Raw genomic sequence first — 15,799 nt, 5'->3', positions numbered from 1 at the left:
TATATTTTCTTGCTTTAGCGTATGACATCTGTAATTTGGGATATAGAAGAGGGAAGTTAGCTTGAAATCACCATTAATATAGAAAGAAAGCATAAAAAGCATTTATCATGCTTTATAAAAGATTAATCAAAGTCTTATAAAAGCTGACAATTTGGAAATTTTTGACAACTCATAAATTTCCACCTAATTTTCAGAATCTAGAAGTTTGGAGTAATACATAAAAGGATAGGAAATTGTAAAAGTATCAGGATTATTTAAAAATATTTGTTGGTCTAGAAATATTGATGACCAGTTATGACTTTAGGTTTATTATCTTGAATATAGTGTAATAATATAGTTTATATAATAATTATAGCTAATATATGTATAGCACTTTAATGTTTGCAGCACTCTTTACATGTTTAATCTCTTTTGATCCTTACAACAATCCTGTGAGGAAGGGCTATTATCCCCATTTTACAGAGGGGACACTGAGGTTGAGTGAGGTTAATTTATTTGCCCTGAGCTATATAGTTACTGAATGTCTAAGGCAGGCTTTGGATTTAGATCTTCCTGACTCCAAGTCCACGTTTTCACTTGCCTACCTCATTTATATTGGTATTTATACTTTTAGAGTTAATGTTGTTTTGTTCTGTTTTTCTTTTTTAATAGAAAAAATGAATGCACCAAATCAGCTTCCTCACAAAGATATTGGCAAAACAGTAGAGAATGTGGAAGAACACAGCTATAAGCAAGAGAAAAAGATCCGAGCCACTCTTAGAACAACAGAACGGGATCATAAAAAAAATGTACAGTGCTCATTCATGTTAGACTCAGTGGGTGGATCTTTGCCAAAAAAATCAATTCCGGATGTTGATCTCAATAAGCCTTACCTCAGCCTTGGCTGTAGCAATGCTAAGCTTCCGGTTTCTATGCCTATACCTATAGCCAGAACTGCACGCCAGACTTCTAGGACTGATTGTCCTTTGGAACGCTTAAAATTCTTTGAAACTTTACGACTTCTACTAAAGCTTACCTCAGTCTCAAAGAAAAAAGACAGGGAGCAGAGAGGACAGGAAAACACATCTGCTTTCTGGTTTAACCGATCCAATGAACTCATTTGGCTTGAGTTACAAGCCTGGCATGCAGGACGGACCATTAATGATCAGGACCTTTTTTTGTATACTGCCCGCCAAGCCATCCCAGATATTATCAATGAAATCCTCACATTCAAAGTAGATTATGGGAATTTTGCCTGTGTGAGAAATGGAGCTAGTTTTAATGGTACTTCAGTGGAAGGGCAGTGCAGAGCACCCCATGGAGCCACTGCTATGGGTTATTCAAATTATCATGAACATCTCCAACGCCAGCGAGTCTCATTTGAGCAGGTAAAGCGGATAATGGAGCTGCTTGAATACATAGAAGCACTTTATCCCTCTTTGCAGGCTCTTCAAAAGGACTATGAAAAATATGCTGCAAAAGATTTCCAAGACAGGGTGCAGGCACTCTGTCTGTGGCTAAACATTACGAAAGACTTAAATCAGAAACTAAGGATTATGGGAACTGTTTTGGGCATCAAGAATTTATCTGACATTGGCTGGCCAGTGTTTGAAATACCATCTCCTCGACCATCCAAAGGCAATGAACCAGAGGAGGAGGGAAGTGACACAGAAGGAGAAGTGAAGGAATTGGAAACTACCACCGATGAAAGTGAAGAAGAACATGTCCTGGATGAGAATGTAAAGGACTTCAGGCAGGCTGTGGAGAGCAGTTTTGACCTTCAGCCACAGGACCATTTTTCAAAGAAGTTTGACAGAATTGAATCTGAAGATGAATCGGTTGGCTGGGGAGTGTCTGAGTACAGTGCTGAAGCAGGCTATAGTAGATACTGTTTGACTTCTATATATAGACCATTTGTAGACAAAGCACTCAAACAGATGGGTTTGAGGAAATTAATTTTAAGACTTCACAAGCTAATGGATGGTTCTTTACAAAGGGCCCGTATAGCACTGGTTAAGAGTGATCATCCATTGGAGGTAGGTTTCTGATTGACACTAAAAAGGTTGTAGTTTTCATGATTTCATGTTTCTTGTTGGTTAAAATGTATGTTTTATTAATTTAGTATTTATCTCTTCATAGTGGTATATTTTTTCACATTTTCCATAAATAATTGTTAGTTATCTTACTTTGTAGCTTAAAAGTTCTACATTTTAAGTGAATAATTTAAATAAAATTTAAATACCCTATTTTTGTTCAGTAAAAATTAATGGAATAAAAATCTTAAAACATTTTGTAGGGTAAAAAATAGTCTACATGATATATAATAGAAAACAATTCAAGATGTCTGGTACAAATTGATCTACAAGAAGGACACTAAACAAAGTGAAAGGTATACTTAGTGGGGAAAAATCCAGCAATTCAGAAGTAGCCTAAAGAAGGACAGATGAAATGAGGACAAAATGAAAAGAGATGAGCGTGAGTGGAGGTTTCATAGTTAACAGAAAACTCACTTTGATCTAACATTACATTGCTGCTGCTGGCGGAGGCAGGGCTCATAGATTTAAAGTAGAGAGTACCTTAGAGGTCACCAAGTCTCTACCCTCCATTTTGCAAATAAGGAAAGTGAGACCAAAAGCGGTTAAGTGACTTGTCTAGAGTGACACATTCAGGAAGAGGGAGAGCTTGGGTTGAAACTCAGGTGTTCTGACTCAGGATCTCCTGTCCTTCCCTTGACTGCTGGCTAACATGCTGTTGAGATAAATTAAAATGAGGATAGCATACAAGATGCTGTAAATAATACCTCCTATATGGTCTACATGAAACTAGAAGGAGGAATTGGAGTTGGAAAGGAGGTCCTGTGGGGAAAGGCAGACATCTTTATCTTTGAACAGGAGCAAGGGTTGACATTTCTAACCACGTATACTACATATCATAAACACAGTGTATTCGTGTGGTTTTGGTGGTGGCGGTACTGATACCAGTGATACCAATACCACCACCTGTGTATGCACACAGAAATGGTGTAGTCAGAATAGGAACCCAAAATTTCTAATTCACTAACATTACAGATATCACCAGTCTGAAGTATAAAATACTAGATCTGCTATAAACTTTTCTACTGTATTTTATTACTATTTTCAGATTAAAAATTAAGTGATGAAATAATCTTAAGTCAAAATAGGAATTACTTTGGCTTGATGTTTTAATACCTAAGAACTTCTTTACAGTTAGGATGATAGAACTGGAATGAACTGACAAGAGATACTGTTAAATCACACTCCTGGAAATCTTAAAAAGTATTGACAGCTGTATGTCCTAATGTTCATAGATATTTTAGGAACATAGATAGATCTCTGAGGCCCTTTCACTTCCATTATTATGTAAGTAGGATTGTTTTTGTAGTACATGTCAATTTGGTGATGAACCTCTAAGATAAATCTGTATAACAGATAAGTTGATTTAAAATGAGTTTATATTATGCATGTACAGTTTTCTAAATGTATATAGGTGCCTAAGGCCATAGTAAAGGGGTGTATATGGGTTTGTTCATCTTCTTTTAGTTGAAGTGAGAGATTATATACATTTGATCCAGTGTATTCATTACAGAGATCCCTGGTGTGCTATGTATGCACAAAGGAGGAATTACATATTAATTTTTACTTGAAGCATAATTAAATTAGATAAATTTGAGTAATATAGTAAAGTACAGAGTACTTTAATTATAATGAACATTGGTAAAGCATTAAAAGTTGGTAAAACATCTTACATTTCCTGATCTCAGTTGACCCTTGTGACAATTAGGTGTAACAGGTTTTAGTAACTGTATTTTATAGGTGAAACTGAAGCTCAGAAGAGAGAATTGACTTATCTAAGGCCACATGGCTATTAAGTGGAAGAGATGGGCTTTGAACCCAGGTTTTCCTGACTGTTGGCCTGAACTACACTACATTGCTATCCCCAATGAGTGACTACTGTGGCATAACTGTGTCCAAAAAAAACCCCAACCCTGGTTCCAAATCCTGACTTCACCTTTACTAGCAGATCTAGGATGAAAAGGAATGAGGACAGTTGACAGAGGACTGGATTTGAAATCAGAAAACCTGTATTCAAATCCTTTTTTGACCATTTACTGCCTTTGTGTCCTTGGGCAAGATATTTAACTTCTTTGGACTTCCATGTAAAATGAAGGGTTTGGACAAGATGACTCTTAGAGATTCCTTTCAAGTCTGTATTGATGGTACTATGAATTTATTGTGAGCAAAGAACTTTGTAAACTGTACAGCCTTTATGAATGTGAGATTCTGTCATCCTCCTCATCATCAGTACTTCATGTCTGTAAGGCTGTTTGCTCAGGAATAAAAAGGGAGTAATATAACATACATTCTCTAATTCACACAGTTAGTATTATGGCCAAATGAGCCAATGTATTCAACAAGCTTTATAAACTATAAAACACAATATAAATGTTAACTTTTTCTACAACATAAAAGTATGAAGAAACACCACTCTGACTCAGCCACTTTAAGTGTACTGGTGAATTTGGGGAGAAGTTTTAAGATTTCTTTGATTGGTAAGAAATTATTTTAATAGTCAATGAATGTATTCAAAATATGTCTTAGCTTTTCTGTGGATACAGTATCCAAAATTTTTAGTAAAGGTAATGTTACAGAAAATATTCATTTTATGGGACATGTACATGACTTTAACGGTATCATCCTTACATTGTGAAGAAATATATAGTAGATTTATACATGTTATAACTTGATGATTGGTTTTGTCATCATTAATATTTGCAGATGCTTATTTTTCCAAGAAAGTATTCAAAACCATTGTATTTCTTTTACAGGTAGCATTTTTTAATAGAGAGAATTTAAGTCAGGACCAGAGTTCAAATCCTTCTGTTTATACTGAGAACTTGGGCAAATAACTTGATGTTTCTTCATCTGTAAAATAGGGATGATAATCCTCAGAGCACCTATTTTGCAGGGTTGTTCTGAAGTCCAAATGCAATAATGAATATAAAGTGCTTTTCAATCTTTAAAAGTGCTGTATAAATGTCATTTGTCATTGTTAGAATGTAAGCACCTTGAGGGCAGAGATACTTGTTCTTTTTTGTTTTTAACTTTTTTATATCTAGTTTCTATCAGAGCTCCCTGTACTTAGTAGACAATTTGTTGAATTTAGTTAGTGAATTTCTGCATCTCCTGGCCCAGGTATATCGTCTGTTTTGAACTTGTTTCTAGTTTCATGCCTAAAATACAATCCATTTCATCATCATAACAACCACCCGTCTGCAAAAATGTCCCAGAAGTTTGAGGTAGTTATTTCTAAGTTATTCTCTCTTTGCAGCCTGGGAGCTAGATCTTCCTGCTAGTAGGGACAAGGCCTCAGTGACTGGGCTTCCAGCCACCAAGTCTCTATATCTTTTCTCCTAATGGGCAGAGCTTGTGATTCTTTCTTTTTCTGTACAGTGCCTTTTCTTGAAGGAAAAAAAAATGCTGAGTCCTATTTCATTTTAGTTTCATAGATCTTTAACCAAAATGCAATAGCTCAAAACCTCTCTTTCCTATCGAGTATTATTTCCCCTGTGAAATCAGAGTGGCAGTGTAAATTTATCAGTATATTCCAAGGGGTGATATTTTCTATTCATCTCCTAACACAGTTTGGTAATTTCTTATGGACAATCTTAATCTTGTTTAATTTTACTTCTGTTACAGTTTTCTGAGTTCCCAGATCCCATGTTGTGTTCAGATTATATACAATTGTCAAATACAACACCTTCATCAGAACAAAAGTGCAGCGCTGTGTCGTGGGAAGAGCTGAAATCTATGGATTTACCCTCATTTGAACCTGCATTTTTGGTCCTTTGTCGAGTGCTTCTTAACGTTATCCATGAGTGTCTCAAATTAAGATTGGAACAGAGACCTGCTGGGGAACCATCTCTCTTGAGTATTAAGCAGGTTTGCATTTAAAACTAACAATTTTTAAAGCAATTAGCATGTCATTTTGTACAGTTATGAACTTTTTGTGAAGCCAAATCTTTAATTGTTTTAATTGTTGAACTGTAAGGGTAATTGATATAAATAAATGTTTATGCTTTATGATAAATCATATTTTAGTATAGCATGAGATAGTCTTAATAAAATTTGATAGGTTTGTGAAAAATATCTTGTGTCTTTGTTTAGTATAAAGTACTTTCCTTAGGGTCTGAAGAGTTTCCACCTGTGGATTGAATGATAAGGTGGTGAAGAAAACTGGACAAGAAGTAAAAATGTAGATCTGTGTTAGGTTTTCATTACTCTGTACTCCATGCTTGGATCTCCCGTATTTTTATACTCCCTTCCCCTTTTTTATCTGCTCATCACTAGGCTAAAACTCAGAGCCTGTTCATAAAGCTTTTCTTTACCATCTACTGCTTTTCATTTTTACTACCTTCACTTTTGCTTCCTGGTTTATACAACATATGAATTGGGTGTCAGACTACTAAACCTTGGGAAAAGCTCTTTTTATTAAAAACCAGTGCACCAAAGCCAATACAACATATTTGCAAAGCCTACAAAATTTTGTTATGTATAATAACATATAAGTGAAGAAGCTTTGAAAATTAGAAAAAAAAACCTCCTTCTTAGCTAGGGATCTTTGATAAGCACACCCCTCTGAACCTGAGTTTCTTCTTCTGTAAAACAAAATGTGGAACTATATGATTCAATTTAATCTTACTTGAGTTCATGCTGTGCTTAAAGCATGTGGATGGTACTAGAATAATATAACGGTTCTCCCTCTAAGGGGTTACAATGTAGTAGGTGAGATAAAATATGCATACAAATACTCTAACAGAAGGAAGAATGTAAGTGTGAAGAAATACAAATAAAGTGCTCTGAGAGATCTGGATGAAGAATAGGGATTTGATGTGTGACTTCACTGGTACAAGGAACTCTTCCTCCCCACCCCAGTATAGGTTGGGACCTTCTCTGCAACTTACAGTGTTAGGTAGTTGCCCAGGGTCATATAGTCAGGATGTGTCAGAGATGAGACTTGAACCCAAGGCCTTCCTAGAGAGACCTGAGGATGATTAAATGACTTCAAACTGGAGGGATTTTGGAAAATGCTATGGTAGAGGTGATATTTGAAGGGGCTTTGAAGAGATTAGTGATGGAATTTTAAATGACAGGAATTTGAAGAAATTTGGTAGTGACGGGGGGACAGAGAAAGTTTGGTGGCTCAAAGGTAAAAGGAAAGAATAAAGAAATACTTGAAAAAGAAAACAAAGGAAAAAATGTTATGAGACAATCTGGTGGTCTAGAAGGCAAGGAGAATGGGGCTCAGAAAAGAAAGGAAAGATGGACTATGAACCTTTGGAGCTACGTAATAAGTTTGAAACATTTCCCACAGAGCGTGGGAGCTGGAGCCTCTGAAGAAGAGACAGCATTTCCTACACCACAGAATGATGATAAGAATCCCTAGATACCACCTGAGAATGGCCACTCACTACTAATCAGAGGGAAGAAGTGTTAAGTTATGCTGCTTGGTGACTCTCTTGCTTAGAGTTACTGAGGTGTATGCAGTCCTTCTGAGACATGGCCCTGCATCATGGTAGTCTCCTCAGTCTTGTTCAATCTTATTGCCCACTTTTGATGATTCATGTGAAACCTAGAGACATAGGTTTCATTGCTACTCTGCTTGAAGGTAGGTTTCAGAAAAGAAAGGTGACTATAAGAAGTGAATAAGCTGATCAAGATGATGGTGTCAGAGAGCAAAATTCAGATTTCTCAGTTTAAGATATAAGGATGACCAGCAAGGTTCAGTGAAAACACATTTGCCCGTGGATTTGCTGATCTAAACTAGATGGCAGTTTTTTAGAGGCAGCTAAGTGAAATAGTTGGGTAGAGTAATAGACCTGCAGTCAGGAAGACTTGATTTTAAATCCTGCCTCATACACTTAATTGTAGTATGACCCTGGTGAAGTCGCTAAAGTTCTCAGCTTTAGTTTCTACTATTGTAAAAGGAGAATAATAGTAGCTCCTACTTCTAGGGTTGTTTTGAGGATCAAATGAGATAATATTTGCAAAACACTTTGCAAACCTTAAAGTCTATGTAAATATTAGCCATTATTAAAATGAAAATAAAGGGAAGTGGAAAAAAACTGGCCCCATTTAAGTCAACCAAGCTGGATACCATAGAAAATAGCATGAGTGTTATGGAAAGACAGATATTATGATGAGAATCCGTTATACAGAGAAGCACAATTCAAGAAGAGTGATGATAGTAAAACACACTTTGAGGAAATAGACCTCAACTGACTGAAAAAAGCTCACACTGTGGGTAATAAGGTAAACTAGAGACTTGAATGCAAAGAGGCAAATTCAACCTCTTAAATATCATAAAGACATATCATGATACATAAATCGTGAGTGGAGTATGGAAAGGTATAGCTTATTCAAGAGGAACAGATTAAATAACAAGCATAATAGAGTGACATTGTAAAATATGAAGATATTTGTGAGGAATTCCTTGAGCTGGATGGTGAGAGGAGTGAAAAATGTTTGTGTGATGATCAATGGAGGGAGGAAGAGAAGGGATTTTGTGATTTTGGTATACTGTAAAACATTTGGTTAGAAGGCAGACATAAATAACGAGCTTAGAAAAACAGATCACAAACCATATAGAAATGTTTAGTGTTGATGAATCTTATATATAGTCAGTTATATGCTAAGAATAAAGTATCTAATGAAAGTTTTATTTGCCTTAATAATAATTTCTTCAAAAGTTAGATAGTGTACTGATGGGAAACTGATTCTCAGACTGATTCTAACCCAAAGGGAGAAGCTAGTTATTAAAATAGAAATGATAGGAAATATTTGGAGGAAACTACCAGTATATCTTAGTGTTTATGGTAGATTCAAAGGGGAAAGATAAAAGGTAACCTTAATATATCATGGACACTAAATTGGGGGGGGATATTTCAAAGAATTCAGAGAAAGAATGGATAGGATCCAGTCAATTAAAATTATATAGAGGAAATTGACCCAACAGGAAAAGAACACTCTGAAGAAAGAAATTTTGGCCACAGAGTTGATTACAGTAATAAAAGGAGAGGCTATCTAAGAAGACTGATAATGATGTGCAGGGAGTTCACCAATCAACTTAGATTTTTAACAAATATATTCAGAGGATGGAAGATTAGGTAGGACAGAGAATCAGAAGTATGGCTTGGTAGTGCGAGAAATGGGTCAGGAATGCTGAAGCTCTGGTAAAACTGAGTTTGGTGAGGAAAATCAAGCACGATAAAAATGATTTTGTTTTGCATTTTTGTTAAATTGGGGAATGAAGCATCTCAAAGAAAATAGATGACTCCAGTGGGATGGGTAGGATGGTGATAGCACACAAGAAGAGTTGAAACTGTCGAATTCTCATTTTGTTTCTGTTTTCTCTACTAAAGAAAATGATTGGACAGTATAGACAGTTGAGACAATAAAAATAATAACCTGAGAAAAATGACTATGTAATAAGAAAGCACCTAGCTGCCCCTGGAGAGTTCAAGTCAGATGAACTGTCATTAGATCCTTGAAAGAGCTGGGAAATGTAACTCCTGATTTCTCTCACTAATTTTCAAAAGACTATAGAGAAGGAAGATAGGAGAAGGGCAAATGTCTCAATTTTCAATAGAGAAGATAATGGAATTTGCAAACTATAGATAATACACTTTGATTCCTGGCAAAATTCTAGATTAAAGAGATGGTTAATGAACACGTAGAAGAGGAAACTAATTACAGAGAGCCAGCATCGCTTTATCAAGAAATAGTTTGGCAGTTGCTTCACTAGCAGACCAGGGAAATGCTGTAAATGGTTTGCCTCCATGCTATTCTAATGGAAAAGGAGATGGGTGGGCTAAACCATAATATAAAAAGTAGATTATGAATTAGTTTATCTGCCAGACAAGAGAAAAATCATTAATGGTTTGATGTCCATTTGGAAGGAGACCATGAGGTATTTCAATAATCTTTTCTCTGTAGGGTACTGTTTAACACTGTGGTCAGTCAATCAGTAAATATTTATTAGGTGCATGCTATGTGCTAGACACTATGTTAAGGACCAGTCAGTAACTTAGATATTAGGTTTATCAAATTTTTAGATGACACAAAGCTGGGAGGGATAGTTAACACATGGGATGACCAGATCTTGACAGGATTGGAGCATAATTACTTAAAATCAGTTAATAGAGATAAATAGAAGTCTAACACAGGCTCAAAACCATTAGTTTCACAAGTATAATATAAAGGAGAACTTCTTAAACTTTTTCCACTTGCAACCCCCTCAGCACTTCTTAAACTGTGGGTTGCGACCCCCACAGTTTGAGAAGTGCTGAATAGAGCAGACATAGTGTGACTGCATTTTTCTGAAAAAGATATGAGGCTTTTTATGGGCTGCAAACTCAATATAAGTCAGCAGGATGACATGGCAGCCAAAAGATCTAATGGAATACTGGGCAATGTTAAGAGAAACATATCTCCCAAGCATAATGTGGTGATAGTCCCTTTGTACTCTACATCTGGAGAGAGATCACATCTGGAGTATTACGTTTAGTTCTGTATACCACATTTTAGGAAGGACTTTCATAAGCTGGAGAACATTTAGGGCAGGGATTCTTAACTTGGAATTTGAAGAATATATATTTTTTATTTTGAGAAATATATTTCAATAATAGTTTTCCTTTGTAAACTTATGCCTTTTGTCTTACTCATTTAAAGACACTGGTTTCATCAGACTGCTAGAAGCATCCATGACACCCCCAAAAGTTAAGAATCACTCTGCTTAGGGGCAGGTAGCAGGATGGTAAATTGGGGCCGCTCATTGTAGCAGTTTGAATCAGGACTACTTGTCTGAGTTCTGAATATTTAAAAATGATGGGACTTAGCAAGCTTCTCATTCTTGTTTCAGTTCATTTACTGGCCAATAGCCAAACACAAGACCAATGTTAATGCATCAACCAACTTAGATTTTTTAAAAATATATATATACAGAAGGTTGAAGCAAAGGCAGGTATATGGTGTGAGCATCCCAGCTGGAGAGGGGAAAAAGGAGAAAGCCCACCACAGTACTTGTGTCCAAATTAGATATATTAAAGAATATTAAAGGCAGCTGAAGATGAGAGGGATGCTACCTCACTTTTGGAGTGCTCCAGAGTGGTAAATGGTGGTGAAGCATCTAGAGCTATGTTTTTTGGATTTTTGGTCATTTTTGTTGTTTGAGGGGAGCAAACAAGGGATAAAGGAGAGTGGATTCAAGAATTTAGCTCGTCCTATGGCTTGCTTTGAGCCTTTTCTAGGAGAGAGAGGATCCTACTTTTCATGACCTTGGTGGTTGAGAGCACATAAGAAGTTATCAAAGTTTATCTCTTGAGTTTCTGATTTAACTCTAAATGGGTCTCTAGGCACTAAAACATACTTTTTGTACAGTGGGCACATTACACATTAACTGGTTCACTGCAGTACTTTTGTTTACTGTTTCGTGTATTGTGATGCGTTGCAAGAGATCTGCCTGCAGAAAATTAAGGTCTTTATACAGATGAAAGGCCTTGCATTTATTCCTTTTAAGGATTGGTTAAAGACACTGGAGTTGGTTATGCTGGGGAAGAGAATCCTTGGAGGCAGATGGGGTTCATAAGAGCTGATTTCAAATGTTTGAAGGTCCATCTTGCAGAAGAGGATTTATTTAAATAGTTTTCTTTGACCCTAGGAGGTTAGAACGAGCAGTATTATGTAGAAGTTGCAAAGAGTCAGATGTGAGGGTAGACTTGGCTAACAGTCAGTGTTCCAAAAGACAGTGAGCTCTTTCTCATCAGAAGCTTTAAGTCAAAGACTGGATAACAGTTCTTTTTGAGGTGTCAACTGTGCTAGGAAGCCATTGAGATTCACTTCCATTGCTGAAATTGTGTGATTTTTTGAATCACACCTGCTCGACTTCTAACTCAGAATCATTAACTTCTTTCTTTAGTTGCCTCCATTGTTACTTTCCTGATTCTCCTAGTTTTTATTACTCTCTCCCTCCTCAAATTTTATTTCCTTGTGTCCTCTGGAAGAACGTAAGCTCTTTGAGTCAGGGATCATTTGTGTGTGTGTGTGTGTGTGTGTGTGTGCGCGCGTGCGCACTCTCGTGTCCCCAGAACGTAGCATACTGTCTTTCATAGGCCTAATACAGACCTTTTATAAACATTTGTTAAGTGGATGAATGGAAGTGATGGGCTGTGTTGTAGAAAAAGGAAATTAAAAATTCAAGGGGCTAAACCAGTAGCTTTCTGAGTTGAGAAGGTGATTTACTGACTATCAAAATGCTAGTAGGAAAGTGGAAATCCAGCCAAAAAGACAGAGAAGAAGGATCAAAGTGAAGAAGTTACTGAATTCAGAGATCTTCAGAGTGGTTTATTCTCCTTGGCTTCTAGCTATACAAATAGCCATTTTGAGCTGTTTTGCTTGTTTTACTGCCACACACGCGTACGCACATGCACACCCCATCCATACATTTGATAATTGACCCCCCTGCTGATAGTTGACTGGTCTCTACTCAGTAAGGTAGGCAGCAGTTTCTCCTGCTTAGATTCAGGGTGTTGGGGTGTCCCTTGGGGATTTATGATTGTGGAAATCAGCTGGGGACAGTTGTGGGTAGTGTCCTGTAGGTCCTTCAGATTTGAGCTAAAAGGACTTGTAGCAGTGAGGGCCCAGTAGAGATTAAATAGTGTGAGTTTGTATGAGACCAGATCTAGCACAATTTCCTGACTTTTTCCTCTGGGAGTGAGTGATGGTGATAGTAAGGGTGATGGCAACTGCTGTGTTGCAATGTCTGAGTACTGGGGCATTTGAAACTGGAAAGCAGCAACAAACTTCGTAAATTGGGAAGGCATTGAGTTTGAACCTGCTAAGATATTTTATACATAATCATAAATTGACTCAGTTTGAATTAATGTAAAGCTTTCTGAAGTCAAGGTTCTCTGGTCGTTTGTGGGGGCTAAATACCAATAAAAATAGGTTACATACAGTATATTATCTGTGACCTCTGTCTTTCTTTGCACATACTGTACTCATGCCATTAATACTCCCTCTCCCCATCCCCACTCTTAGAATACCTTACTCTATTCAAGGCTCAGCTGAGTGCCACCTCCAGCATGAGGTCTTTTGTGATCTCCCCATTTTGACCACTTCTGCTGCCCTAGAAGTTATTTTGTATTTGCTTTCTATGTATATGCTGTTTTACACCAGAAGAACTTAAAGAAATTCAGAACAAAGACTGTTTTGAGTTTTGTTTTTGTATTCCTGGTATATGGTATAGTGCCTGGCACATAGGGTTATGTTAAATGCTTGTTGAATTAATTGAACTGCTGAAGGATTCAGTAAGAAGAGATTAAATGATAGATTATAACTCTAACATGTTTTTCTTTTCTTATAGCTGGTAAGAGAGTGTAAAGAGGTCCTGAAGGGTGGTCTATTAATGAAGCAATATTACCAATTCATGCTTCATGAAGTATTAGATGATTTGGAAAAGGTTGACTGCAATATAGACTCTTTTGAAGAGGACTTGCATAAAATGTTGATGGTAAGGATCAATGATGAGAAAAGTAATTATTATAATTTTGTTTTGTTTGTTCTATATGATAAACCTGTGACAATTAGTTTGGTTTTTTTGTCTTATAGAAGAGGTATCAGACTTATGTTGTTTTCCCCTGGACGGTAGAAATAACTGAACGAGTGGAGGTTGCTGTGAAGCCAATTTAGGCTTTATATAAGGAATATCTTCCTAACAGTTAGTTATACCCAGGAGGACATGGACTCCACTTTACTTTGTGCTCTTCAAGCAAAGGCTAGATGGCTATTTGTTAGGTATGTTGTAGAGGCGATCCTTTTTTGGGTATGCGTGTTGTGCGCGCCTGCCCCTCATTTTTTGTAACAGGAAATCTTACATCAGTCTAAATGTTGCATAATGCATTTGGGGGCAAAATAACCTAGGGCCATGATGATTAGGCCCACCTTGCCTCTGTAACCTTGTTTCCATTGCCATTGTGTTAGTCTCCTTGCCCCCTATATATAACCTCTTCCATCCTAACTTTGATCTTTTCTAGTGCTATAGCTTATGCTACTCCTGCCTAACTTAGAGAATACTCTTCTCTCCATTTACTTATCTAGCTAAATCTTACCTTGATTCCTCAGTTCACATCCTACTCCATCTAGAGGAAGCAAGCTATCTCTAATGGTCCGCAGTGCTCTCTCTTTTTTTAATTTAAATCACTTATAGTCTTTAAAATTCAAGCTGTTCTGGATGTTCTTGTAACATATAGCTAATTCCAAATATGTAAAAAATCTTTGACTTTACAAAGTTATAAAAATGAATACATTATTCAATAAGTTTCTTTTTCGAAGCTAAGATTAAACTAGTATATAAAAAGAAACATTGTTATTCATCACACTCATTGTCTTACTAAAAGTTTTAATATTAATAGCTAGCATTTATATATCACTTTGTCATTTTCATCTCATTTGATCCTCATAACAACCCTGAGAAGCAGGTGTTAATTTCCCCATTTTACACACAAGGAAACTAAGGCAGAAGTAAAGTGACTTGCCAGGGGTCATAGAGCTTGTGCTTTGTCTCCAGGTCCAGCTCAGTATCCACTGTGCCACCTAATTCCTTTGTCTAAAGTTTTTTATTTCACAAAAGTGTAAGGAATCCACCGATTCTTTAGATATATGATTTTCTTCCAGCTTTTGTTCAGTGGAGAATAATATGACTACAACAAAAGAATTTGTGAGGCAAAGAAGGGATTTTATTTTTTTTTAATTTATTTAATACATTTAGTTTTCAGAATTGATTTTCACAAAAGTTTGAATTACAAATTTTTTCCCCATTTCTACCCTCCCCCCACTCCAAGATGGCGTATATTCTGGTTGCCCCATTCCCCAGTCAGCCCTCCCATCTGTCACCCCACTCCCCTCCCATCCCCCTTTCCCTTCTTCTCTTGTAGGGCAAGATAAATTTCTATGCCCCATTGCCTGTGTATCTTATTTCCTAGTTGCATGAAAAAACTTTTTTTTGTTGTTATTGTTTTTGAACGTCTGTTTTTAAAACTTTGAGTTCCAAATTGTCTCCCCTCTTCCCTCCCCACCCACCCTCCCTAAGAAGGCAAGCAATTCAACATAGGCCACATGCGTATCATTGTGTAAAACCCTTCCACAATACTCATGTTGTGAAAGATTAACTATGTTTTGCTCCTTCCTAACCTATCCCCCTTTATTGAATTTTCTCCCTTGACCCTGTCCCTTTTCGAAAATGTTTGTTTTTGATTACCTCCTCCCCCCGTCTGCCCTCCCTTCTATCATCCCCCCTTTTTTATCTTCTTCCTCCTTCAAAGAAGGGATTTTAAAGAGAGGCAGTTGAACATAGAGTAGGAAAACAGGTTAAAATCTTGACTCTGCCAGTTATCAGCTACATGACTGGGCAGTTTAGCTTAAACTTTGTCAATTGGGAGAATGGCTGAAAAAAGTGTGCTGTGTAAACATAATTTAATATTATTATTAATTAGGATGAATATGAGGAATTCAGAGACTCATAGGAAGTGACGTATGAAGGGATACAAGGTCAGCAGAGCCAAGAGGATGGTGAAAACGATGATTACACTAACATGAATTTTTAAAAGAACTAATGGAAATCAGGCTGTCTACAAATTGGCACTGTGCCAAGTGCTTGGAGTACTAAAAAGGACAAAAAAACTTCAAGAAGCTTACGTTCTAATGGGAAAGCAACATGGAAAGAAATAGTATGTGAAAAATATAGG

At 36.7% G+C, this 15,799-nt stretch overlaps 1 protein-coding gene across 9 annotated transcripts in view; it reads left to right on the top strand.

Annotated features, from left to right (window-relative positions):
- Positions 1-15,799, top strand: part of MAP3K4 (mitogen-activated protein kinase kinase kinase 4) — a 154,481-nt gene that overhangs the window by 85,696 nt on the left and 52,986 nt on the right. For all 9 annotated transcript variants that reach the window (XR_005010879.1, XM_036767180.1, XM_036767177.1 and 6 more), the window contains exons 3-5: positions 652-2,015; positions 5,697-5,939; positions 13,420-13,566. Coding sequence is in view for 8 of the 9 variants with exons in the window: in XM_036767180.1 (XP_036623075.1) it covers positions 652-2,015; positions 5,697-5,939; positions 13,420-13,566 (1,754 nt within the window). In the remaining variant the exon portion in view is untranslated. The remainder of the gene's footprint in view (positions 1-651; positions 2,016-5,696; positions 5,940-13,419; positions 13,567-15,799) is intronic.

Source organism: Trichosurus vulpecula, chromosome 7 (genome assembly GCF_011100635.1).
Source record: "Trichosurus vulpecula isolate mTriVul1 chromosome 7, mTriVul1.pri, whole genome shotgun sequence".
NCBI lineage: Eukaryota > Metazoa > Chordata > Mammalia > Diprotodontia > Phalangeridae > Trichosurus > Trichosurus vulpecula.
The sequence above is the reverse complement of the archived record's forward strand: the minus strand, read 5'-3'. Positions and strand labels throughout refer to the sequence as shown.